General features: G+C 43.4%; 1 protein-coding gene and 1 long non-coding RNA gene across 9 annotated transcripts in view; one reads left to right on the top strand and one right to left on the bottom strand.

Moving 5' to 3' along the window:
* The window catches only part of Ca12 (carbonic anhydrase 12), a 52,616-nt gene extending 39,673 nt beyond the window's left edge, over nucleotides 1-12,943 (bottom strand). For 7 of the 8 annotated variants that reach the window (XR_013438745.1, XM_040275977.2, XM_040275978.2 and 4 more), the window contains exons 1-2: nucleotides 12,821-12,943; nucleotides 8,377-8,397 (exon numbers count right to left, since the gene is read on the bottom strand). Coding sequence is in view for 7 of the 8 variants with exons in the window: in XM_040275977.2 (XP_040131911.1) it covers nucleotides 8,377-8,397; nucleotides 12,821-12,905 (106 nt within the window). In the remaining variant the exon portion in view is untranslated. Of the gene's footprint in view, nucleotides 1-8,376; nucleotides 8,398-12,820 lie in introns of those variants that run through there. The other variant, XM_078049503.1, reaches the window with a different exon arrangement.
* Nucleotides 12,944-13,038: 95 nt separating this feature from the next.
* LOC120886781 (uncharacterized) overlaps nucleotides 13,039-27,193 on the top strand; it is a 28,407-nt gene continuing 14,252 nt past the window's right edge. Inside the window, exon 1 of the long non-coding RNA XR_005729878.2 lies at nucleotides 13,039-13,176. This is a non-coding gene — a long non-coding RNA (uncharacterized LOC120886781). The remainder of the gene's footprint in view (nucleotides 13,177-27,193) is intronic.

Here is a 27,193-nt window from a genome sequence, read left to right as displayed (position 1 = left end):
AGTCCTTCTCCAAAACACTAGTGAGGTCTCACTCCTCTGTATTGTAAAGCCCTGCTCACTTGCTGTCTCCCCAGACTCTCAGTCCCATAATGAAAGGGACCAGGGCTTGTTCATCATTTCCTTAACACCATCCTATTTCTTTAACCCAACACTTGCTTTTAGTAATCACTCAATAAATATTTGTGGAATGAATGTGAACCAATTATCTCAGGTGAACTAAAAACCTTGATTTTACATGTTTTTGATTAATAACAAATGAGAACTTTTAAATTATTTCATATATATTAATCTATTTTTAAAAATACAAAAATAGTCATTTACCGAAGTTGAAGCTACCAATCTGCTCCTGGTTGTGAAAGCCAAAAAGGGAACTGGTCATTCGCAGGACTGACTTTGTCTGCCTTACAAAACCTCTTTGTTCTACAACCTTGAGGAACACCTTTTCTCCTTTGTCTACTTCTCATACACTTCCTAGAAGATGAATGACCAAGGAAGGACCACCCTGCGAAAGCCCCAGGCCTCCTTTGCCAACATCATATATGTGCAGTAGGTAAATCTCTCATCCTGAGATTTTCCTGAACCTTGTGTCCTGGAAGGAGGGACAGCATGTACCTCTTGCCCTGAACCTGCAGGTGTCCTTACGAGGGCTGGACAGGTCTCCTCAATTTCACCCAGAGTTCATGCAGCTGATCTAGTCACATGCTAAGGATTGCAAAATCATTTTAAAAGTTAAGGCCAGCTAAACGAACCATTTTATTTAGCGTAATACCAGTTCTGAGTCAACCTTTATAGATACAAGGAGGTGGCAGCTAGTATTTGTTCCTTCCTGGTTGGCATAAATCAAATACTTGACAGATAATTGGAAAGCTTGCTCCTTAAAGGGATAGTTTTGTAAGCTAAAAGAACAGCACCTAAATTACTTTGCTATAATATTTGTAATACTGACCCATTACTACCAAAAAGCAAATGTGAACTGTGAATTGACCAAGAGGTAGGAAAAGCTACAGTTCAAAATCTAGGGCTGGGGTTGCGGCTCAGTGATAGAGTGCTTGCCTGGCATGTAAGAGGCACTGGGTTTGATTTTCAGCACTGCATAAAAATAAATTGTTTTTAAAAAGGTCGAGGAACAACTTAAAAAATAAAAATTTAAAAAATCTAATATGATTCCCCATTGTTCCTGTATGTTGCTGGACACGGTACATATCAGCCATTATTTTTACATCTTTGCCTTCATTGTTTTAATGACTTAATTAATCATTTCAGCCCCTGTGTGTTTGTAAGCATCTGCACCATGCTTCTCAGTGTTTGTGGAATAGCTACCATATTTCATTGCTTCTAGATGTCATTGATTATAAGATCTATCCCATCTCAGAGATGCCCCAAAATAGGCATCTTAGAATCAATAAAATGGGCTCCTTGACCATGGCAGGTGCTGCCTCTCTCTTGGTCTATGGCATGGGCCTGGAAGAGCTTAACTTTTGTTCCTGGGTCCACAGCGCTGTCTGTACCTGCACTCTGGTGCTACCTTGTAAAAGAACACAGTAACCCACAAGGAAAGAAGGTTCTGGTTCCCTCAGAGACTGTAGGCTCCTGCCAAAACAATCTCATTCCTTCTCTTCCTCCTAGAAACCAGACTTCCTAGTCCCTGCCTGAAGCCACCTTCATCACACACTTGCTCTGAATTTAGCCCCTTTGCTCTAAAGATTTCTTTAGGCTGAGTTCACAGGAGACTTCAGGCTTCTCTCTTCCCTCTGCTGAGGGCCTTGTGTGAGGCTAGGCCTAAGCATCTCAGTGCCCTGAGAGCCAGCCCAAGCTTCCTTCCCAGGCTCAAGCCTCCATTCCTGAACCTTAACCCAAGAGTCAGCCCCTGCGGCCTGCACCAGGAAACAGGGGGTGCCTGCCCTCTAGGAGGCCAGTCACATGGCTGAAATGGACATGGTCATATAGTCAGGTACCTGGACCCTAGATACCAGGAAGGCACCAGAGAGATTAGGTCTAACTTCACCATGGTGTGAAGGACAAATTTAGAGAGAATGTTCTGGCCTGAGACACTCTTGGGACAAGAGCTTGGAGGCCTGGTGTTTTGTTCAATTCCTTTCATTCTCAGAAAGGAAATGCCCTGTTTGTTCAGCATTATAAAAGAAGTTCCTCCTGGCTGTGAAAACTCAACAGTTCAGAAAAGTGTGAGGAAGCCAAACCTTTCTTAACATTAATAGAACTCTCCTGTGATTGGTCCTCTAGGGTTATGAGACCTTTCCCCACATACTAGCCAATTTCATCTACACCATAGCTCTGTGCCATGAAGGCAAGGAAAGTGGCGATTAGCATTGTGTTGGCCTCTTTCTGTGGGTGATCTGATTTGATCCTTGCCACAGACCTAGGGTGGTTCTCAGACTTGAGTGCACATCAGTGTCACCCGGAGGGCTTGCTAAAATGATGACTGGGCCACCCGCAAAGTTTCTAGGATGGGGCTGAGAATTTGCATTTTAACAGCCACACATGGAGACCCAGGTGAAACTGAAGCTGCTGGTCCAGGGACCACACTTTAAAAATCATCTACAACCCCAATTGTAGCTGAGGAACTGAGCTCAGTGAAATCAAAGCTCAGACCAGCCTAGCAGATAGTCCCATAGTGGTCTGCCTGTTTGGGGAGTCTCTACACCTCCCACTTCTTCCCCCTGGTTTCCTGCCCACCCCTCATGCCACCACATATGTCTTAAGGAACAAGTGCTAGTTCCTATCTCTTTTCCTTAGCTGGCAAGGCTAACTGTGAACACTAACAGGCAGGCATTTCAGTAGCTATAGGTCAAGATCCTCTAGAACACACATACACCTCAACTCAGGAAAGATGAGACATAATTACAAATGGGTAGGCCAGATGCAAAGAGATCCTGGATATCACAACTTGAATTCGAAGTAACTGGAACTATAGCCCAGATTTAATAAATGATAGGAGGTCACATTACAACTCTCAAGGGAGATCCTCAAGACACAGGAATAAGGATTCAGTTCCCTAGTATGAAACACAAGCCTGACCCTTTCCAGCTCTCCAAAGAGTGCTATGGGTGTCTCATTCATCTCCTGGATGGCAGCTGGGAGCAGGGGAGAAGGCCACGGGTGTGTTTTGAGTTGGCTGATATTCACCTTTGAGAAAGAGAAAAGCCCTCCTTCATTAAACCATCCTTTAATCTCATGTGCTCCCTAACCGCCATTTTCAGTTTTTCCTTTGGCTCTAAGGCCTTCTCATTATACTGCAATTCGAAGGTGAAGTCACACAGTGCGTTGATCCCTGCAAAGGACAGGAGGCAGAGTTTACCTCCTAGCCTCCTTCATGTGTTTCATCTAGTCTTTTAGTGTTTGGGAAAGGGTCAGAAAGGGTGTCCAGAGGCAGAGGGCAAGTTCACTGGGAGCAACTTATTCCACTAGATGGAGGAAAAAAGGTGAGTGGAGGTGGGGGCTGCAGGACCTGAGGGACGTGAGCAGGAGGCTTGCCCCCATGAAGTCTGATAGGGAACAGACAGGCAGGAGCAGTGAGAATATGTTAAGGGAATAATTCTATAAACAAGATCCACTGTGTGACTCCCACATGCTTTCTCTTTTAAAAAACAATTTACCTGCAGCCCTTCCTGGCTTAAGTTGACAGGATATGTGTCACATTCCTCAGAAAACTACCTGTTATCTGCAGGAGAAATGCAGGCCCAAAATGCTGATAACAAGAACGCCAAGTTACCCTCAAGGAGGGCACTTTTTGTGACCCTTACCCAAACCAGATTCCTGAACTCAAGGAGATAAAGATAATTCTCTTTCACCATGAAATCTATAAGAACAGGTTGCAGTCAGGATGGGCCAAAGGGACTATGGGTATCATAACCAGTGGGGACTTGAAAGTCTGATTTCATCCTGCTGTCAGTCAAAAGTCAATGGATTAAAAAATATACGGCATATAACGCAATGGCATTTTACTCAGCAATAAAAGAGAATAAAATCATGGCATTTGCAGGTAAATGGATGGCGTTGGAGAAGATAAAGCTAAATGAAGTTAGCCAATCTCAAAAATCCAAATGTCTTCTCTGATATAAGGAGGCTGACTCATAGTGGGGTACGGAGTGGGAACATCGGAGAAATAGATGAATTCTAGATAGGGCAGAGGGGAGGGAGGGAAAGGGAGGAGGCAGGGGATTAGCAAGGATGGTGGAATGTGATGGACATCATTATCCAAAGTACATGTATGAAGACATGAATTGGGTGTCAACCTACTTTATATACAAACAGAGATATGAAAAATTATGGTATATATGTGTAATAAGAATTGTAATGCAAAAAAAGTACATGTATAAAGACATGAATTGGTGTGAACATACTTTATATACAAAGTTATGAAAAATTGTGCTCTGTATGTGTAATAAGAATTGTAATGCATTCTGCTATTGTGTATTTAAAAAAAGAAAAGGAAAGGAAAAAAAAAGTCAAGAAGTGGGCCTGGGCAGAAAGCTCTGGAAATGTCCCTGGAACCTTCAATAAAAATGGAAGGCAGAAGGGGCAAACCATCTCTCTCCTGAGAAGATCCATTCTTTCCCTTCAGAGTGTCCCCTTTTCCCCTTTCCAATCCCTTCTAATAAACTCATATGCATTATTCTGGTGACATGTCTAAAATCTTTCTGACATGATCGCAACAATCGAAGTTTGCAGGGGGGGCCGCAGCACTGCCTCAGTTTCTTGGAAGGCCTCTGCCCAGTAACAGAGCCCATACTGGTTGCCAAAGGAGACTGCAACGGAGACTCTATTGTCTAGGAGAGGAGCCAAGGAGTGGATCTGGGACAGCAGTGTGAGTATATGGCATTGTCTGGGTCACACTGAGTCCTGCTAGAGCCCAGGCCAGTCCCATCATAGCCGAGAAGCTGGGCAGGAGCCCCTGTGAGCAACTGCAGCCAGCTGCCAGCCCCTTGCCCCAGCAAAGCCCCCATGTTCCCAGAGTTCTCTGCATGGGATGGAGTGGCTGGCCTCATGGATACCCTTTGGGGTGGTGACTTAGAGAGGTGGGACTCACTCTCCATCCAGGAGAGGCCTCAGCATCCATGTTCCTCTCCCATCCTATCACCTTTAAAATTTGTCTTTTCTTACCTGCCCTATATCTATATCAGATAGTGGTATTTGTTTCTTTCTGAACCAACCCACATCCAAAGAGCATTGTTGGTTACTATCAGGAGTGAAGCGAAGTGCTCGTCCTCTGCTCATGTGCTGGTTTTGGGTCATTAGCTCCAATGTAGGCTTTTTTTTGTTGTTGTTATTGTTGTGACCCTGTTGTTTCAAACACACTGGGATTTCCCTCCCCTTAGGGAGGGCTAAAACAAACAAACAAAACCCTATAAGGGTAAGGATGATTCTCCCAGCTAGATGGAACTTTTTAACTCTTATATTGGATTTAATATACACACAAATGAGTGCAAGGATCATAAGCCAACAGTTTGACGAATTTTCACAAACCTGACACAGCACTCATATCAAGGACCTGCACATAAACAGCACCTCCTCGGGTCACCTTCTGGTCACCCCCACCCTCTACTAAGCACCTACTATTCTGTTTGGGAGCATAGGGTCTTTTTAGCAGGCTGGAGTTTGTCCTCAGTTCATGTGACAACATGACTTGCAGTCACAGTTTGGAATAGGAGAAGCCACCAGGGCTCCCCAGGATTGACTTGGCACTGGTTTGACTGGGGAAACACAGGTTTTTGTCTTTCTTTCTCTCATGATGGAGAAAATCTCAACCCGGCAGATATTTAGATGCTGTATCAGTCACCCAGGAGGAGTTCTGGGCAGGGCTGCCCCATCTTCGTTGTCAGAAGCTCCTCCTCTCTTTGGGGTGCCATCTCTGTGTCAGCCTGGTGATCTACATGCAGGGGATGGGGGTAAAATTCCCTCTCCGCACACCTCCAGAAGCCCCACCATGTGCACCAGGCAGCAGGAAGCCCGGAGGCAGGATGACTCAGCACTGTCTACATGCATTGCACAGAAGCTGAGTTCTGTACCCTGGAAAACCAGCATGTAGCACTTGGTTGGACTTGCCCATTCAGCACAGCCCTGGCTGCTTGGAAACCCTGCCCTCCAGCACCATTGCTGGGCCGGAGCACAGGCCTGCCACCAGCCCCAACCTGTCTGTCCCCTGAACCATCCTCCATTTTCCTCTTCCATTTGTCCCTCTGAGGGCTGACCACACCACATGCACCCATTTCACTAATGAAAACCAGATTGCTTTTGAGCTTACCCCATGCAAGTCCGGGCATCATCAGACTCTGCCCTCTGCTTCCTCAACAAAGAGCTGCTCTAATTGAACAAGGCAGAAGGGCAGAGGTCTGGCCAGGGCCAGTGGTCAGAAAGAAATGCTCTGGACCAGTTGATAGGGTTGCATAGAGAAGCCCTCATGGAAGAACACTGTGTCACAGGTGGCAGCAAATCTTTTCCTCCCACTCCTAGAAACAGTGACTCTCTGTTCCCTATAAACATCTCATTCTGCCTGGGGGGCTGTAACAGAGAGGCAGGGAGCCCTGCAAAGACTTGATTTGGATTTCCAGTAGAAGAGGTGGGGTAGAAAGATCTGGAGAACCATGTGGTCAGGGGTCCTCTAACAAAGCATTCATAAGATAAGAATCGCTTGGGGACTGCAGTTTTTGCAGCCCCCACCCCCCTCTCTCCAGCCTATCATGACTGAGGCTCCAAAATATGCATTTTTGGACAGCATTCCAGGTGGTTCTGATGTAGGTAACCCCAAGCCACAGTTGATGAACACTGATCTAGACAGACATAGCCCACTCCCCTCCGCACCAGATTCAGAGAGGAAGGTAAGGCTCACATGACTCACAGAAGATCATACTGTTTAAGGCCCAGAATTCAGGACCCATCCTTTTTTGTGTAGGTCACAAACATTCCTACCATCAGCATACAGACACAGCCCACCAGAGGGGTCCACAGCCCAACTCATTTGATTCTTCCTTTGTGAGGTCTCTCACCCAGCCCTTTCTTGCCTGTTCATGTGCTTCCTTCAAGTGCCACTTTGCTCTGTCTTCCCTTTGCACATTCGATGTCCTTATCACCTTTGCCAACAGACCTTCCTCCACCTTCATTGAATCCTCCCCATCTTCCAAGGCCTTGGGAAACGACCAGTTCCTCCAGGAAGCCTTCCTTAACTATTCAGCCCTCTGAACAATCAGAGAACCGAACTATTTATTTATTATGTTGTTATTACCTATTATATCCTGCTTTCAACTGTGAACTATAAGTAATTCCAAGTTACAGACTACAGCCTACCCCTTAATTACATACTCATTCAGCAATGTGCTTTGCACATCAAAACATTAGGGACATTAGCAATAACGGAGCTATATAGTGCCAGAGCCAGGTAGCTGTTTGGTCAGTTCAGTGACTTTTCTACACCTCCTGGACTAGTGAACACCCCAAGGCTAACCTTTGAAAATCAAGGTCAGGGCTTTCCCTGGACTATGTGTCCACTGCTATAATCAACTTCCCTGACTGTTGCCACCCCACAGCCATTGCATCTCATAGCTTTAACTTTGGCAGCATAACTCTGCCTGCTTCAAATGCCTCCTGGGCCAGTGTGGTCAGTTCCAGTCTCCAGAACAATATATCTTGTGTATCTTCTATAACACTGTCCCTAACAAAACATTATTGTTAAGTTTCTTGTACTTGCCAGAGGAACAGGTGCCTGGCTTCCCATTCCCACTCCAGCAATGACAACATTCACTGCAATGACAATTCAGTGCAATGACATGGTCAAGCCAACCTGGAGCTGCCTATCTTGCAGGCCTGCCAGAGTGACTACATGTTATTGAACCACAGAAACTCTGGGGCATACCTAATGCTCCTCTCTCCATGTAAGACAGCATCCCTCCTCTACCAAGGACCAACCATCACCCCCTCATCCATCACTTGCTTATGAAGATGGAAACAGGAAGTTAATTCCAGATACACTGACAGCTCAAGTTCTAGGGCCTGAGCCAAACTTTCAGAAAAGAGTCCTTTATTCTTTGTTTATTGTAGGAAAAATGTCCTATGAGGAGGCAAGTTTCTCTCTTGCCCAGTGCCCTTGCAGTCTGGAGGTACCCAAAGGTTTGGTAGAAATCCCTGCAAGAATCTGAAAGCCTTAACCCTGTGGCTCCCGGGCTCAAGTGCACAGAGCAGGCTATCCGTGTTGGGAAATGCAGTGTGTCACCCTCTTGTGGAACCGTCCCTTGGGGATGCCTTCATCCCTTCTCTCAACAATACCAGCACAACTTTTCTGATCCCCTAAAAGCATGAAGTTTCTGGGTTTGCATTAAATACTACCATCTCCTTAAAAATATATATTTAAAAATATCTACTTACCAACATAGGTCCACTTGGATCCTGCAAAGAACAAAAGGAAACAAGTAAGTACAACTGAACTGAAGGAGTTAGGGAAAAGATGACAGATTTTGTTTTGAAATGGGTAAGATTGAAAAGGAGGTGGATACCCAAAACTTAAGACTTCTGAGTTTAAGTCAGAACCACAGCTTCTCAGAACAACTGTACTCCACTTGTGGGCTCAGGATGGGGAATTCATGCAGGGCTTGTGTGTTCTTTTTCAATTTTTTTAAATAGTTGTAGATGGACAGCATGCCTTGATTTTATTTGTTTATTTTTACACGGTGCTAAGGATTGAACCCAGTGCCTCATACAAGATAGGCAAGTGCTCTGCCACTGAACTACAGCCCCAGCCCTCATGGGTTCCTGAACAAATGCCTCCCAGATATCTTAGAAAATCCAAAATGTAATTGTCCAAATAGGTAATACTTTCACATGGCTCAAAAAACCTAAAGCAGCCAGAGGGTCCATTCATTAAAATCTCTTCCCCCACCCTTGCTCCCTGTTTCCAATGGACACCTGGTTTATCAATGGACTGTGAGCCTTTACACAGGATTGCCACACATGTCTGTATTTATATCCCCCTCCCTTTCCCTCACATAAACATCAACCTTCTGCAAGCTCTGTTCTATATCTTGCTTTCCCCCGACTCAACATACCCTGGAGAACACACTAGCACACAAAGAGCAGAGCACTAATCAGAGATGGGAGACATTTCCTCTAAGAAAGCTACCATCCTTCTCTGAGTTAGTATCCCCAGAGGCAGTAAGAACGTGGAGGAGTGGTTCTGCCAGGAACATAAAGAGAGTCACCTACCATCTCCCACTCCACACCCTTTACGACATACAAGTCCTTCGTTCCTACATGAAAAATGTATTTTTAAAAAGTCATTGCAGAGCTGTGCGTCTATCACCCTACCTGCCCACCTTCCTCTTCAGCTCTGGAAGAAGACTGAGCTCCAAGCTGAGATGCATCCCCATGTGTCTCCGGGGACACGTCCAATGAGGGGAGGTACAACTTCTAGGCCCCTCTCTCCAAGCATCGCCAAGTGCGATGAGAGAGCACCGCTGGAAAAGAAAGAACCTCACATCCCCTTTCTCTCTCTGTTTCTAGTAAAACTTAACTGGCATGCAATCTGGTCATTTATCACAGGGGCATTTTCTACTGGAACCAATGGTGATTTTTAATAGTTAAAAGAGGACTTTGTTGTTCTTGTCCTATTCTATTTCTTTGCCTCCATGGGAAAACCAAACTTGTATATAACCCCCAAGTTTACTACTGGCCCTTTCACTGAAATGTTGAAAAGAGAGAAATATTACCTTGGAACCAACCCAGAGAAGACATTGAACCTCTTTTTTGGAAAATTTTCCTTAACTGTTGGTTTGAGGGTCCACCATTGAAATACAATCATGGTTTTCAGAGGTAGGAAGCCAGATGATTGCTGCTTTGCCAGGCAGAGCACATGGATGTCCAAGAGGTAAAAACCCAAGTAAGAGGGGCATTCATCCTCTTTCCAAAGAGAAATCCTGGATGTCCCCAGAAAATATCTGCTGCCTCTGAGCAGCCCTGCACCGACCAGGAGGTTGCATTGCACCTGCCCCAAAATCAACTCCCAGATTTAATACATCTTCCACTATTCCTCCCCAAAGCTTGCTAAGCTGAGGTTTCCCCCAGTACTGTAGCTCGCATTCTCAGATGAGGCACCAGCATAATACTCTGGTAAACTCCAAGACAGACATTATAGAGGACATCAGGGACTGTAAAGCCTCTGACACAGGACTGGGGACTTGTTGAAAAGTAGCAGCAATTCCTGTCCTCTGCTCTCTGAACAAGCCCTGCTTGACCTTGAGGACTCAGTGTCTCAGGTACAAACGGTAGTGTCAGGAGGGACATAGGGAGGGGAGAAGCCTCACTGTAAAATGAAGGTAAGAATGGTGAGTCAGTAGAGTCAGTAGGGTTCATCAGTGGAGATCAGGGTCCACCCTGACTCATCAGCAGCTCCAATCCAACCTTAGGAAGCCATTCTGAAAGTGCACCCGCATTCGTGGAAGTGTTTGCTTTTCAGAGAAACCTTTCTCAGTAAAGCTTTCCCACCTCTAGCTTTAGGGGCAGGAATTTTAACAATATTAAACTGACCCTACAAGGTACTTTAAGCCAAGGCTTCACTGGCTTCCTGAAGGAGTAGTTCCTTTCCAGAGGAAAATCATTCTTCTCCTCAAAAGTTCATCTGTTTCTTCCAGGAGACTTGGGCAGCTCAGCCAAAGCCTGTTAGAACCTGCATACCCTGTTGGTGCTAGGCAGGGAGATGCCCTGGAGGGGATGCCATGAGAATATGAAGATTTGGGCAGGGGTGCATGGACCTGCCTGTTTTCTGTCCTGGGTGCTAGAACCTTCCATGAGTAACCATTATCTGTCGTCCAGCAGCCAAAGACTTCCCAGCTCTCCGGAACAGGTTCAGGCAGAGCAGACTCTCCAGAATTCACTGAAATGCCCCTTAGCAACAGCAACCAAGAGTTCCAAGGTTTTCTCCAGAACCTGGAGATCATGATCCCATCCTCCCCTGGCCCCAGCTGTTTTTCTTGGACATTCCTCAGTGCCAACTGAGGGAAGCTTCAATGCTCCACAGAAAGCAGATGACACTTTGACCCTATTACTCAGCTAGCCCCTTTACCCCAACCTTGTGTTAATGCTGATGTTCTATACACCTCAGTGAATTTTACTTTGACCTTGTCTCCTGAGGCAGTCAAAAAGCCAACATAGCAAAGCAATAAATAACGGGGGTGGAAAAAAAAACCAACTTGTGTTCTCAGAGTCTAGGGGTAGGTAGGCTGGCTAATCAGTGTGAGATGAGGTCAGGATTTCTACTGCAAACTTCCCCTACTTCAGCTTGGAGAATGAGGAGGGAGGGGCCAAGGAGAAGGGGAGGAAAGAAAGAGAGAGATAAGGAGAGGTAGAGAAAAGGAAGAGACTAGGGAGCAGCTCCCCAAAATAAGGGAAGCAATGAGCTTTCAGAAAGGAAAGGTGGCCAATGAATGGCCTTTCTCTCTTGAATCAACTTGAGACTGAAAAGAATTCTAGCCAACTTCAGTCTCAGAACAGCTTCCTTGAGAGGAAAATATATGCCAAAGTTTGCAGTTTAAAAATTAATTTCTGGACCAAGGATAGAGTTCAGTGGTAGAGTGCTTACCTAGCATTTACAAGGTCCTGAGTTCAATTCCCCAATCCCTCAAAAAACTTAATTTCCACTTTTATGTAACTCCTTTCTCCTTCATTCTGTCTCTCCCACATGAAGGAAATTATATTAAGCAGATCATGCCAGCCAGAAGATTAGAAGTTACTTTAGAGCAATCCCACAGCTACTCATGCCCAGCTCCTTGCCTTTCCCCATGTGCACAATGACCTCCAAGAGGAAAGGAGGCTTGGAGCTTTGATGCTGCTGAGCAGGACCAATTTCCCATCACCACTGCTTAGCCAGGGAGAATTGATTTTCAGCCATTATAATCCCTCTTGGTTTTTCTACAAATGTTCCAACCCAGCCTGGGTCCAGGAACTGTCATACCCACAAGTGTCTCCACAATTTGGGACAAACTTTGTCAAGGGCAGGAGCTCTCATCCATTACCCAGGACTCTTTCACAAAAGTCACCATCTACTCCCCAGAAAAGTGCTCATCCAGCTGATGGAGAGAGGGGTAAGAGCTTAGTGCTATCCTTTTCTTATTCCAAGTGATTCATTAACATAACCTTGGACTTGAGCCCACACTGCAGGTCCTGCTACCCACCTCCACCTTTTCTCCTATTCCATTCTGCACCCTCAGCCTCCAGCACTTCTAGGTAAAGCACCCAAATTACAATTATAAATAAGGTGTACATGTACGTGTGTGTGCAAGATAATAGAATCCTCCTGGAGAAAAACAATGTTTAACAATGGGATGCATTATCCCCTTGACTTGGAGATAACAAACAAATAACAACAAAAACCCTACTACTATCTGAGGGTTGTGCAGTAGAGCGGCAGCAAACAGTTCCTGGTGCTCACACCACTCAGATGCCCAGTCTTTTCTCTACTGTCTGCATGTGGATTAGAGGTGCGATACTTTAAATCCTGGTTCGGTCTCTCCTCCCTGCTTAGCGAGTTCCCAAGCCACATCTCTAGAGATCAGATGGCAAAAAAGCACCATTAGAAAGACAACGTGCTTCTGGATCCATTCAACCTCAGCAAAGGAAAACTGGGCATCCTTTCTTTAAAATGTGTTATTCCATACACTGCTTTCCCGGCTCCCCCAGCAATAATTTTACTTTATCATTAAGAGCCCCGCAGGAAATCCTGTCCAGGTGGGGCTGAGTGGGGTAAAGAAGGAATGGAAAGAGGAAGGAAGGAAGGAAGGAAAGAAGGAAGGGAGAGAGGAAGAAAAAAGATAAACTTCACCGTTCAGCGGGGCTGGGCTGCAAGGCTGCAGATTCAAGATCACCAGCAGGAGGACAGTCGCTGCATGCAGGCTGTGGTGGGGCATCTTTTGCTCCTGGCCGGTGGCTCCTGACTCCCGGTCGGCAGCTGGCGACTGCCACTTGCTTTCGGACAGCACCGTGCAGCGCTCGCAGCCAGCGGGGCGCGCACCAGGACCGCGCGCGCAGCCGGGAGCCGTGGCTAGCACGTCTGCTTTTCGGTCTCCAGGCTCCCCCCGGCAGTTTTTATGGAGCGACTCAACCCCAAACACATGATGTCATCGTGCGGGGAGAAAAAGAACGCCCAGCCTACCGAAGGGCTGGGGCCGCAGGACCGAGGTGAGTTGCAGCCTTGACTTCAGCTGTCCTCCGTAGCACTCTTCAGAGCCACTGCTGACCTGGGGGGAGCGAGTGAGTTCTCTGTGGCGGCTGCCTGCAGGCGTGGCGAGATCCGCCTACCTATCTCGGTCCCATCCAAAGAGGTGCGTCTAGGAATCACTTAAGTGGTCGTGGCCTTCATCTGTCACTGCTCCTATTTAGAAGCCACTGAAGCACAATATTATTTAAGTCAAAGTCTTCAGGGCTCCAAGCATGCTCCTGTTTGGACTGGCCACAAGTTCTGGACTGTACAAGATAGATAACGGAAAAAAAAAAAAGATAGATAAAGGGCTGCATTCAATTCAGAAATTCTGTGACGTGCACAGAACATCCCGACTAGGTTCTTAACTTCAAAACTTAAAGGTAAAGAAATTGGGAATCAGAAAATAATTTAATGGGATATATGTGAACAGCTTTATTCAACAATTAGAATTTATCCTAATAAAAGGTGGACAGACAAGGCCCATGCTAGTTCATGACATCGATTCATCCTTACTAAGAAGCTGATCTCTGGGGTGGCAGTGGAAGAAAAGGACTTACATTATTTCCTGAGCGTCTACTGTGTGATAGAACACTGCATCATGTGTGTCTAGATGTTGTGCATCTTGGAGCAAATTAGTGCCTAAGTTCACTTTTCTCACATTTCTGTATGCTTTGCAATTTGTGCATTCATATTTTTAGTCAGATCCCCTTTATATTTAGTCCATATGCAGCCAGCCATTAAGTCAAAGGTTTTATTAACCTGCTGTCCCCAATACTTCCTAAATCTTCCTGCTGCTGTTACTGCCACTTGCAAATCCTACCACTGGCTTCCTGAGGCCCTCTGACTATCTCTGCTCTGCTCCTGATGCTGGGCTTGGTTTCCATCCCACTCAGGGACCCCAACCCTACTTCCTACACACATTGCTCAGAACACATTGGCTGCATAAAGATGCCACCACAGTCCTGATACATAACCCCTGGCTTTGTGACCTGGCCCATTACTCCCTCTTCTCTTGACCACCCTCTTCTCTAGCCAGACCAGACCTTACCAATCTCAAGTCCGTTCTGACCCTCAGCTTAAGCAGACTCTTAGGCTGGCTGTAGTGTCCTATGAAGCCTCTTTTTCACAAGATTTTGGTGGGAGCGAATATCTTCTCTCCTGACAACCACCAGGAAGTAGATGCCACCCACATTTCAAGGGGTGTTACTGTTCTGTTCCTATCGGCTCAGCTATTGTGTGAGTAATAAAGAGCTCTGCAGTCTCTTTAAGGAAGTTGTTACAGTAAGAATCTTGTCACAAGTACTTCCAGACCACAGGAGGCTTAAGGATGACCTTTTCTGCCTGATAAAGAGCCTTGAGCAAGCTCTGGAGTGGCAAAGGAGTATTTGCTTGTGGTTCTTGTTCAGTGTCTGATTTGTCCTCAAGGGCAGTCAGTTTAGAAGATGAGATGGATTAGAGAACCCAGGAGCCTGGGGAGGAGCCACTGCAGGTTCAGAGATGCAGAGACTGAAACTGTTGGGGTGAAATCATTTGCCACACATTTCACAATTAGTTCAAGGTGGTAAACTGGCCTATGCACACACCTGCTGTTATTCCCATGCCAAGTATTTTTCCATTATACTGGCTAAATGTTAAGTTCTACTTAACCTTGAATGTGCACTTCTAAGGGATCACCAAAGATGTGGGAGTTAAAAAGGGGGAAGGGATAGACTTAGTAGGCCAGTAAAGCTAGATTGTGCACTAGGGTTTATGTAGAGAAAAAGGAATGAAAAGTTTACTGCATATCCAAATCAAAAGAGTAGGTAGCAAGTAAAAAAGAATCAAGAATATAAACTGAGACCTAATTGCCCTAAGTACTTTGAATGAGCTTTAAAAGGAGAGGAAAAAAGATATTCTTAGGTAATCAGAAGGGGAGGGCAGGAAGCCAGCACAAATTGGTGTAATGGTCAAACTTCAAAAGTATTCAAGCTGAATGTCAAGGATCCCTCCAGCAAACAACACACACCTAATCAGCTTAAGTTCCCTACTCTGGGGATCCTTTCCCTGCTCCTGGAAACTTGTGTAGATGAACTTGTAAGAACTTGCTCTGCCCTCAGCAGGCAGGGTTATTATCAGCCAATAAATAGCCCATTACCTGATGAGATGAGTTATAATGGAAAGTGGACCTTCTGTACACAAAATGTAGTAAATGGCCATCAAGTGTCACACCCAGGCTCCAGGGCACAGTGCCCCTCTAGAATATTACCATTTGAATAGATAGGAGGGTAAGGCTGGTGAGTCAAAGGGCAGAGGAGTACCAAGGAAAGAATGCAGGTTTGGTGTTAGGAGATCTGGGCTGAAGTGCCTTGCCCACCACTTCCTTACTGTATGACCCTGACTGGCACACTTTCTTCACCTGGAAAGAGCAGGTGATAATCCCTGCCTGTGGACACTGACAGAACTGAGCTAAGGCTGGAAGGAGATAAGGCAAGTGGAAACACTTATGCTCCTCCATTCATTCATTCATCCTCTGTGTGCTAGGCACTGCATTGGGCATAAAACAATCTCATGAATAACTATATAACTATAATTTTATTAAGTGTAATGGAAGGTTGATATATAACCCAAAGGGCCCCATTCAGTTCTCGGGCAGTGACAGAAGACGTCATCAAGTGTGAGATTAGATTTTATGACTTTATAAAACCTTTGAAATGCATAACCAGGCCAGGCTCCTCTTTCCCAAAGATGGTCCTGTTGGTGGTATTTGCACCTTTCATCAGCTAATTGTTGGCCTTTTGAGTAGAAAGTTTAGATAGAGGGAATTTCATTTCTTAAGAATGAACTCTTCAAATAGTGTCACTCAATTGGGAATGTGCCTTTGTATGAAGCGAAGGAAGGACTGCTAAGAAAGAAAGAGAAAGGGAAGAGAAAAGAAAAGGCAAGGCAGGACTGCTGGGAGGAAAACTAACATTTATTGGGCATCTACAGTTTACCTGGCCATGCATGACCCTTCACTCTCACAGTAACCTGTGGAGACAGTGTTAGGTTTACTATTCTATGTATGAAGAATCTGAGACTTGGAGAAGCTAAAAACTTTGCTAACACAGGTTCACGGGCTTTTGAATGGCAGAGACTGGATTCTTAGCCCAGATGATTCTGTCTCCAAGGCTCAGAAAGGCTCTTTCCATGCCTATCCTACAAATGCTTCAAATGGCCGAGTATGGTAATGAGCAGCTGTAATCTCAGCAACAGCCAAGGTTCCTAAATTCAAGGTCAGCTTCACTAACTTAGTGAAATTCTATCTCAAAATAAAAAATTAGAAAAAGAAAAAAAAAAGAATGGGGAGGTAGCCCAGTGGTAAAGCACTCGTGGGTCCAATCCCAAGCATCCCCCCAAAATATTTCAAATGGGGATGTTTTATTACTGAATTCATCTGAGATGTGTATTCTCCAATTTTATAGATTCTGTGATCATTTATTTGTTGAACATAGGCATAATGTGACAATTCAGGCAAATAAATAATGCTCAGCAGGGGACAAGACTGTGTCTTCTCCAGGCCCCTTGGAGTTACTGAGGGATCCTATACTCTGATCTATGCCTGGAGCATCTGCCAAAATATGATACAAACAATCTGAGAACTCAGAGCTTGATTCCACACAGTTCTCCAGCAAAGGAGAAGACTGAGCTCCTTGTTATATTAATGAGTTCTGCTTTGACCTAGGAAAGAGGAGGAAGAGGGTATCAAAGAGAGGGAGAAAGGGAGCAGGAAGGAGAGGGAGGGAAGAAGGAAGAAAAAGGCCAAGTGTACCCTTTGCCTAGTGCTGAGGCAACCTCTCGGCCAAAACTTATATGGACCCACTGATCTGGGTGCCAAGGTCCATCTTTGAAGTCAGCGTTGTAGTTTTATTTGCATCTGCTCTACACCTTTATAGTGATGGCATGGAATCATCACCTCTATGTGAACCCTACCACCCTGCTCAGTGTCAGGCAGGATCAGTTGCAAGACCGTATGACCTGCAGGAAAGAATGTAGACTCCTGGCCAAACTCTGGGATATTAGTAAGCCTCTTGTCCTGAACATACCACTGTTTTCTGATCTGTAAGCTGGAATAAGAATGTCTAACCTCAGCTGGGCGCAATGGTGCAGGCTTGTAATCACAGTGACTTGGAAGTTTGAAGAAGAAGGGTCATCATTTCCAGGCCAGCCCGAGCAACAGCAAGACACTGTCGCAAAACATTAAAGGGGCTGGAGATATGGCTCAGTGGTAGAGTACCCCTGGGTTCAATTCCCAGTACTGCAAAGAGAAAAAAAAAAAAAGAAATGGTTAACTCCACACAGGGGTTGGAGCCATAAATGTGAAGGTGCTTTGGGGCAAAAATAAGAGCACTCAATGTAAGTTAAAATATCACATCCAAGAGTGGGCTTGAAATGAAATAAAATTGGTTTGATCTCCTCTTGGGTTTGCTAATCTAAGAAAATAAAAACTGGATTCCAACAAGAGACATGAGTTCTCAGTCTAGCCATGACATAGTTGCCATGGTTACCCTAGTCCCTGTTGTTTGTCCACTGAATCCTTCAGCTCAAATTTCTGTTGAGTATGGAATAAGGGATCTCCATCAGACTTCCATAAAGTTCTCAGCATGATTAATAAAAAGTGATACAAATTTGAAATTTTATATACAGAGAAAGCATTTTTAAGGGAAACAAACCTGAAGCAATACACTTTACCTCTTTCCAGGTAAGTTATTTGGAAGACCATGGTTAGCTGATACTACTTAGGAGACATCATTAAGCTGTAATAACTTAAGGTTTCTTGCAGACATCTCTGCTTTCCCATCTACTGGCTGCATCCACTCTCCGCCAACCTCAGGGGTTTGGTCCAGATCCTGGTCTTGGTCTCAATCTGAAGCTCATTCCTCTCAACACTGTTTTTCAAACTACTGTGTAATCATAGACCACATTTCAGCAAGCTCACAAGGGCCAATATAAAATCAAATCTGGCTGGGCATGGTGGTACACATCTGTAATCCTGAGGAGTCGGGAGGCTAAGGCAGGAGGATCACAAATTCGAGGCTAACTTGGGCAGCTTAGCAAGAGCCTGGTAGAATGCTTCTCGGTTTAATCCCCAATACTGGAAAAAAATAAAATAAAATCGGACTTTTGCCCTGAGTCAAATAGGTCAAAATGGTACATTACATGAATGTGGATTTTGAAATTCAACTACACCACTCACTACCCTGTGTGATCTTGGACAAGTTACTTCCTGTCCAAGGCTCACTTTCCTCCTGGTCAAAGATATAAGGGCCATAGAGTCAGTATACCTCAAAGGTACACAGGCAGGACTAAATATAATAAGCTAGGCATGTGAAGAATCTAGCATAGTGGCGAATAATAGGCACTGTGTAAAGAGTGGTTCCCTCTAGAAGGGGCCTGGACTAGCTGAAAGGGGGCTATTTTGTCCCATAGTTCCAACCCTGATTTGGGCAACCTCACCAACTCCCACGAATCCTAGCGGAGAATGAGCAAAGATTTCCAGGTATTGAGTTACCCAGTGGCCTCTCAAAGAATTTTGGCTTTTGTCATCATGAACTTAGCCTCCCTACTGAGGTAAGATGGCTTCTAAACAAAAAGACTCAAAACCACTGTACCACAGGAAATGTCTGATCCATTGAAATTTGGAAGTGGGAGGTATTCTAAGCTCAGAGATGCCACATCTTCTTGGAATAGGTTGTCAATTTCCTCCTGCTTGGACACTCTAGTTCTCTACAACTGCAGCAATTTAGAAGCTGACCTTTTATTTCAGGTGCTTTCAAAGAAAACTGGCAAGCAACCCGCAGTTGCTTGTGTTTCAGCTTGTATTTGTCTCTCTTGGCTATCAGGTATCAGGAACATTCAGTGTGCTTCTTCCACTTCTCTTCCAGCTGGAGTTGGTGCACTGAGTGGGATCTTATTTAGGCTGCAGTTCCTGACAGAGTTCAGTGGTTGAGAGCGTGGTGCAGTTCGAATTGCTGGCTTTGTGGCATGGATAGGTGAAGGCCAGCTCAGCAAACTCCCCCTCAGACGGATCAAGTTAAACTGATTTTCTGGCTGGGATCCATCTTCCTCTCAAGTCCTGAGAAAGAGCTAAGTTATGGTTGGTGGCTGGCCAAGCAGGTGAGCAGCCAAGCCTTTACAGTTCTCTCACCCAAGACATCACAGTCAGTGAACTCAAGACATGTCCCCAAGGAAACATGGTGTGGCATGGCAAGCCCACAAAGATGACTAAGGAAAAGGAAATCTTAACTATAGAACTAATTACTGTGTGTGTGTGTGTGTGTGTGTGTGTGTGTGTGTGTGTGTGTGTGTGTACGTGTGTAGGAATTGAACCCAGGGTTCACTGAGCCACATCCCCAGATCAGTTTTCTCTCTCCTCCTTCTTCCTCCTCCTCCTCCTCTTCTTCTTCTTCTTCTCTCCTCCTCCTCCTCCTCCTCCTTCTTCTTCTTTGATTAAACTTGCCATCCTCCTGCCTCCCAAGCTGCTAGGATTATAGATATGTGCCACTGTGCCTGGCTCTATGGAGCTAATTCTTAATATATCTACTCCACTTGAAATAAGAGTGTGGGGCTCACTTTGTGGCGATTATGACTGGATTCCTTATGTTTATTAACACTGAGATGCAAAACTTAATTCGATCATATATTTCTCTTTACCATTCAGAACTTTCTGGGTGGTAGAAATGATGGCAAGATATAGTTAGAGTTCTTAACAAACATTACAAGAATCAAAAAATAGAACCAAGGCCGGGTGCAGTGGCATATGCCTGTACTCCCAGCGGCTCAGAAGGCTGAGACAGGAGAATCTCGGGTTCAAATCCAGGCTCAGCAAAAGCAAGGTGCTAAGCAACTCAGCAAGACCCTGTCTCTAAATAAAATACAAAACAGGCCTGGGAATGTGGCTCAGTGGTCGAGTAACCCTGAGTTCAATCCCGGTAGAAAGGAAGAAAGAAAGGAAGGAAGGAAGGAAGGAAGGAAGGAAGGAAGGAAGGAAGGAAGGAAGGAAGGAAGGAAGGAAGGAAGGAAATAGAACCCAAGAACTTAGACTCTGTACAAATTCTATTTTCACTGGAGGAATGGATTAGGAGGACTACCTCAGTCATTCCACTTTTTGATGGGGACTACTTAACCTCAGTGAAAACATGTAAAATTCTTTTGCAATATTTAGGAAGGACATCATAGTCCCTAATTAAAAAGGTTACTAATGCTTGTAATTAGAGTTGTTTGTCTTTTGTTGGAGGAGGCATCAGATCTGTCTGTGATAACAAGGCTCCCTGGGCTCATTTCATCTCTGAGAGAAAAAATAAAATGATGCAGGCCCAGTTCACAGGAAAGAAATGAGAATGAATTTAGAGAGAGTGAATGAGAGAAAGCCCATCATAACAGGCCTTATATAAGTAGCAGCCCATAAGAGGGAAATAACTGGGGGAAGGCACAAAGAAGAGTTAGGAAGAACAGTGGATGTAGTTCAGTTGGTAATTTGTTTCCATTTTTCAGACACAAGGGGAGGGAAATGGGTCCTGGGGCAGGAGAGTTTGCAACATGATGATTTTGTGACCCTTTAACCTGGAGTCGGATGCTGGGCAGTAGGCCGACTGGAAACAAACTTGAAGTGTTGAACTAGAACAAGGAAGTGTCTCTGCTGAAGGAGTTTTAGAAACAAAGTTATGTGAAGGGATTTTTCTTTCCTAGGCTAAGTACTGAACTCAAGGAGAGGGTTTTTGTTTGTTTGTTTGTTTGTTTGAAGTAAAAATAAATAAATAAATACCAGTGATCCATCCTATCTGATAACAACTCTTCATTCTTATACATTCCAGTCTTCTTATTGTTTATGTAAAAAAAATTTACCTGGTTATTTTGGAGTAAAGATACTATTTTAGGTATACTACTTTCTAAAAAATCTGACATTGGATTATAAACACTTTCCCACATTTCTACATAGTCTTAGTAATTTGAAGTCAACAAATCTTAAATCAAGTTTCTAGCTGGGGATGTAGCTCAGTTGATAGAGTGCTTGCCTTACATGTACAAGGCCCTGGGTTCAATCCCCAGCACCACAAAAATAGAAAAAAAAATAGCTTATCTGAGTAAGTAAATCAAGTTTCAAGAAGTAATGAAGTCTGGGAAGATACATGATTTTAAAAAGGGAGTCAAATTTCTCAAGTGACTTCCTCAGGGTCAGAGAACTCCTAGATGGGCAGCGAAGGAAAAGGCCAAAGTATCCGATAAGTATAACCTGGGAAGACTGTGGGCTCCATGGGGACAACAACAGGAAGTGAGTACACACGTTGCTGGTGACAGGAGGATTGCAAGTCCACCATCTTCACGCTGAATGGTGTTTCATCCCTGGGCTCTCTAAAGAAGCTTCTGGATCTAGTGCTTCTAGAAGAAGTCAAGAGCCATGTTGGTGAATCCAGGGAATTTCACTGAGGGGAAAAGGTTGGGAGTCATGGGAACTGGACATCCATGAGGGACATTTAATTCCTGACCCACTTGCAACAGCTTCCAACCATCTTCATCCCATGCACTCCTGGCTCTGCATTTGTTCTCTTCTTCCTTATTTCATTCCCCCTCTCCTTTTACCTTTCTTCATCCTTCAGCCTGAAGAATCTTTAGCTATGGTCTTCTAGTTCCATACTGTAAGTGCCGTATTAGGGAAGAGGCAGAGGCAGAGGCCAGAGTGGGGAAAAAACCCATACCTCTCCAAGGAATTAGCTAGAGCAGGAGTTTAATGGTAGAGATAAGGAAACAAAGTGAAATTTTTACTTGTTCCATTTCTGTGTTATTTGTTGGGGATTTTTTTTTGGAGGAGGGGATACCAGGGATTGAACTCAGGAACACTTAACCACTGAGCCACATCCCCAGCCCTATTTTGGGTTTTATTTAGAGACAGGGTCTCACTGAGTTGCTTAGGGTCTTGCAGTTGCCGAGGTAGGCTTTGACCTCACAGTCCTCTCACCTCAGCCTCCTTAGCCACTGGGATTTACAGGCATCTGCCACCACATTTGGCTATTTGGGTTATTAAAAACATCAAATATGTTACAAATTAAAACAGTTACACATTTTTTTAAATTTAAAAAGGAAAGGAAAGAATCCATCTATGGTGCCAGAATTCGCCCAGGAAGATCACATAGCACATGTGCAAAGAAAAGGTCTTCAACAACGGGTTCTGCAAGCACAGTGAACAGCAAGTCGAGGAAGGTGAGCATAGAGGAGTGGTAACTAGTTGGTAAGAAAAGAGCCACTTCCAAACTTCAGCAGAGGTAATGGAGAGAGGGCACAAGCAAAAGGAGCTCCTGAGATTTGCAAAATTGAGGCTGACAAAGAAAATGAGGAGAAAAGAATGACTTCAGCCATTTCTGAAGTCAGGAGCAAAAGTTTGGAATAGAGGGGAGACAGATGGTAAGAGAGGTGAGAGGGCAGTTAGGAGCACTGCACTGAAAGTAATGGAAAACTTCCAAACATATATAAAAGTAGAGAGCATCACTATATTGACCTTCCACATAAGTTTCACCTGTAGCTTCAGCAACAATCAACTCACTTCACCTACACCCCTGTAAACACAGCACCCCTTTTCTGGATTCAAAACATCACACTATTTTGGTAGTTCTCAAACTTTAGCATGCACCAGAATCTTCTGAAGGGCTTATTCAAACATCAATGGTGAGCTGGGGTTGTGGCTCAGTGGTAGAGTGCTTGCCTGGAACCTGTGAGGCATTGGGTTTGATCCTTAGCACCACATAAAAATAAAGATATTGTGTCTATCTACAACTAAAAAACAAAACAAAACAAAAAACATCAATGGCTGGGCCCACTACAGAGCTTCTGATTCAATAGATCTGGAGGGGCTGATTATGTGCATTTCCAGTCCTTTTTCAGTTGATGCTGATGCTGCTGATCTAGGGCCACACTTTGAGGACCACTGCACTTCCCTATTAAAACATAATCCTTATTATACATAATCACAATATTATCACTGCACAAAAATCAATAATTCCTTAATAATATATATATATATACACACACACACTTTTATTATATGTATATACATATATATGTGTATTTTTGTAGAGACACTTTTCACATTTATATCTGTAATTGATCTGAAGTTCATCTTAGTTTATGGTGTTATGTAGGGATTCCATAACATTTTTCTCATGTAATGAGCCAGTTTTTCCTATACTGTCTATTTAGCAACCCATCTTTTCCCATTGATTTGTTTTTCTTACACTAGGTGCATACACACCCACTCATATAAACTCACACACATGTATACTTCTGAGTACTTTATTACCCTTGCTCCATTTATCTGTTTCTTTCCCAGTACAATGGTGTTTTATTATGTAGTATCAAAGTGTACTTGGGCACTTCCTCCTTGCTTTCTTTTTTTCAAAGCTGACAACTAATTGTGGACCCTGGGTTTTTTACTCCCATATAAATTTTGAATGTTTCTTCATTCCCTCAAAATATTTTTGTATCTTGAAATTGTTTTAGATTTTAGGTTAATTTTAGAAGAATTGGTATCTACATGTTAAGAGATGTTGTCCACCCTCCTGGCATATATCTTTGCTTATTCATGTCTTTTGTCCTTTGATAATATCATTTTTCTCCAAATTTTTATTTTGAATTTTGTGAAGTTGACTTTTAGGTACTTTGTAGTTTTAGACTTTTAGGTACTTGTAAAAATTAGCTGATTTTATATTATGTTTTCCAGTTGAATATTGCTTGAAGAAGTAGGCTACTGATTGTCGGGTCTGGTTCCTGACATCATTGCAGAACATGAATAATCAGTTTTTTCTGTTAATTCTGCAAACTATTCTATATAGATGACCAGGTCATCTGTGAATACTGACAGCTTTACTACTTCTTTCAAATCCTTATTCTCATTGCTTCTTTTTCTTGCCTTATCACATTGGCCAGGACTTCCAGTACTATGTTGAGTAGTAGCAGTTTTTAGAAGAAATAAGGTTCTGTCCACATATTATCTGCTTCCCATACCACTTAGAAATTATGCCTACCCTAATGTACCCACAAGCTCCATCTTTTGCTGGTGCAGGACTACTGATTTTGTTGTCTTGCAGTGGAATATAGGTCTGACCTATAATCTGCACATGGTAATATGGGAGAGAAAAAGAGCCCCGGATTAAAGCTTTCCCACCTGTGACACTTGCCTTCTTCCCTCTGTGGTCTGCAGTTACATTCACATATATCTGGGACCCAACCACTTGTCCTTCTAGAAGCTTCTCACAATTACTACACTGGGGCCTCAGACCACCAACTGCCCCATTTCTGAGGCACTAGAAGAAATGAGTTGAGGGAAATAGCCTATAGCCCTATTGGCTTGCCAGTTTGCCAGGAACCAAAAGCCAGAGTAACTTTTTTTTTTTTTTTTTTTTGGTATCAGGGATTAAACCCAGAGGCACTTAACCACTGAGCAAAATCTCCATGCCTTGCAGCCCCCCCACCCCGCCTCCTTTTTTTTTTTTTTTTCTTTTTTAGACAGGGTCAGGGCCTCACTAAGTTGCTGTGACTGGTTTTGAAATTGTGATCCTTCTTTCTCAGCTTCCCAAGCCACTGGGAAGCAGAGTTACATTTCTAAAATAGTAACAATCATGAGAATGCTTTAGTCAAAGGTCTTTGAAGACTATGTAAGCTCTTTAATATGGTACTCAAAAGATCTCAACAAGATGGCCTCACTTCCTTTTCCACTTCCCATAACATACTCTACATTCAAACTCCCCTGGGTGCTCTTTCCTGAACATGCTATGCACTTTAAACCTCTGTTTACCATTTGATTCCCTCTCCATGGAATTCTCTTACCTCTCCTTCCCAATAAGAAATCCTTCTCATTCTTCAAAGCTCAGAGAAAAAGTTATCATCTTTGTGAAGTTTTCTCAAGTTCATCTCATTGGTATAAATCATTCCCCCTCAATGCTCCCCGGAGCAATTATCTGTCAGATTTAATTTATATTTTGTTGTTATTTAACTGTTCATCAGATGGTGACCTCCAGAAGAGCAAGGACCAACTGTGTTTTGTCCATATCTCAATTTCTGATTCAGTTCTTAATAGGTAGTTGCTCAGCAAATGTTTATTCATTAAATTAAATGATAGCAATTACAAATTGTAGGAAAAAGAAGTTATTACTAAGAATGAATTACTGTCCTTGGGTAATCTTGGTTCTAGTAAGATTGGGTAGGACTTCACAGAAGTGGTGTTATCTTCAATTATAATTAGTAACATGCAAATAGGAATGAGAACATACTCTGTAATCTCCTAGTCACTCTCTTTATCTGATTAGGTCTTTTAAGTCTCCCATTCATTCTGTTTGTCTGACTAAGTATTTCAGGTGCTACACCGACAACTTTGACCCTGTGTGGCAAAATATATCTGCAAATTCTAACACATAGGAGCTAGGAGCAGTGGTGCACATCTATAATCCTAGTAGCTCCAGAGGCTGAGATAGGAGGTTCCTGAGTTCAAAGCCAGGCTCAACAACTTAGTGAGATCCTAAGCAATTTAGTGAGACCCTGTCTCAAAATTTAAAAAAATTAAAAATAAAAAAGGACTGAGTATGTGGCTCAAGTGTTAAGTACCCTGCGTTCAATCCCTTGTGCAGAAAAAATATTAAAAAGTCTAAGACATAGGTGCAGTTATAGAAGTTAGCATTGGTTGGATATTTTGGGGCCTCTACTCCTGAATAATCTTCCTAGTTATACCCTTAGGTGGGTATCTTTATAAATAGCCCATAAGATGTACCTATTTACAAGTGAAAATTATGAAAATAAATGGAAATTTCTGTTGAAATGCTTACCTTTAGTTTTGATAGATATTTCTACTAAGTGATATTGCTATTTACCCCATGAATAGGTTATCTTTGTTGTGTAGGAGACAGAAAAAAGGTAAATGAGAAAACTGAAGAAAAATTAATTATGTTTATATTATTCATTTTCTTTAAATGATATATAGCAGTTTTGTTTATTCTTTTTGCATACCTAAGCAGTAGGTTTGGACAATACTATTATCATTTTGAAAAAAAATTAAAATAAGAAGAAATTAATTTTCTTTAGCAGATTGTTGCAGGCAGCAATGGCCCCCAATTTGTTTGGCCCTCCCTGTCTCCACATCCTTGGATAATACCTTTCACACTGACTCCAGGGTTGGCCATGTAACTTGTTTTGACCAATGGGACAAGAGAAAGTATGACATAAGAAGAAATTTAAAAGCATTTGCATATCATAGCTTGCCTTCTTTTGCTGCTTTTTTGTACCCTGAGGCCACCATGTGAAGCCTGGGTTAGTCTGCTAGAGCATGAGAGATCACATGGAGCAGAGATAAGCCATCCCAGCTAAGTCTTCTTCAGCCAACCACCTTATCAATCTCCAGGAAAATGGGTGAGGTCAATCAACAGCTGCTGATAGAGACCTGTCACTCCAACCCACATCTGAAGAACCCTCCAAATGACTCAATGAATCAAGAAAAATAATAAATGTTTGTCATTTTAAGTTACTATGCTTCAGGATGGTTTGTTACAAAGGAAAACCTAACTGGTACATCCCCAAGAAAGTCTAGTCAGGATAGACTCCCTAGTTCATGGTTCCTAAATTCATGTTCCCTTGCTCTCCTCCTACTCTTCCTTAGAGGTCAAGCTTAGATATGCAAAACTTAAGGATATTATTTTGGATCTTGGGTATGACCAAGCCTCATCTTGAATTTCTCAAGGAAAAAGATCATGACTTATTTTTCTAGCTGGTTTAGTACATAGCTTTATTCATAAAATATTCTCAGTGTAGTGGGGTGGTATTTCTTTTCTGAAAGTAAACTTAAGTTTTCCTTACAATTATGAATGGGGAAGCTACTGGTGGTGTGTACATCTAAAAATTTCTAGTTAAAAAGAAAGTTTTATAATAACAAAACTTCCTAAGAGATAAAACAGAGCAGATTAAAAAAAAAAAAAAAAAAAAAAAAAAAAGCAGCTATGTCTT

The sequence above is a fragment of the Ictidomys tridecemlineatus genome, chromosome 5 (assembly GCF_052094955.1).
Source record: "Ictidomys tridecemlineatus isolate mIctTri1 chromosome 5, mIctTri1.hap1, whole genome shotgun sequence".
Taxonomy (NCBI): Eukaryota; Metazoa; Chordata; class Mammalia; order Rodentia; family Sciuridae; genus Ictidomys; species Ictidomys tridecemlineatus.
This window is presented reverse-complemented; position numbering and strand designations above follow the sequence as displayed.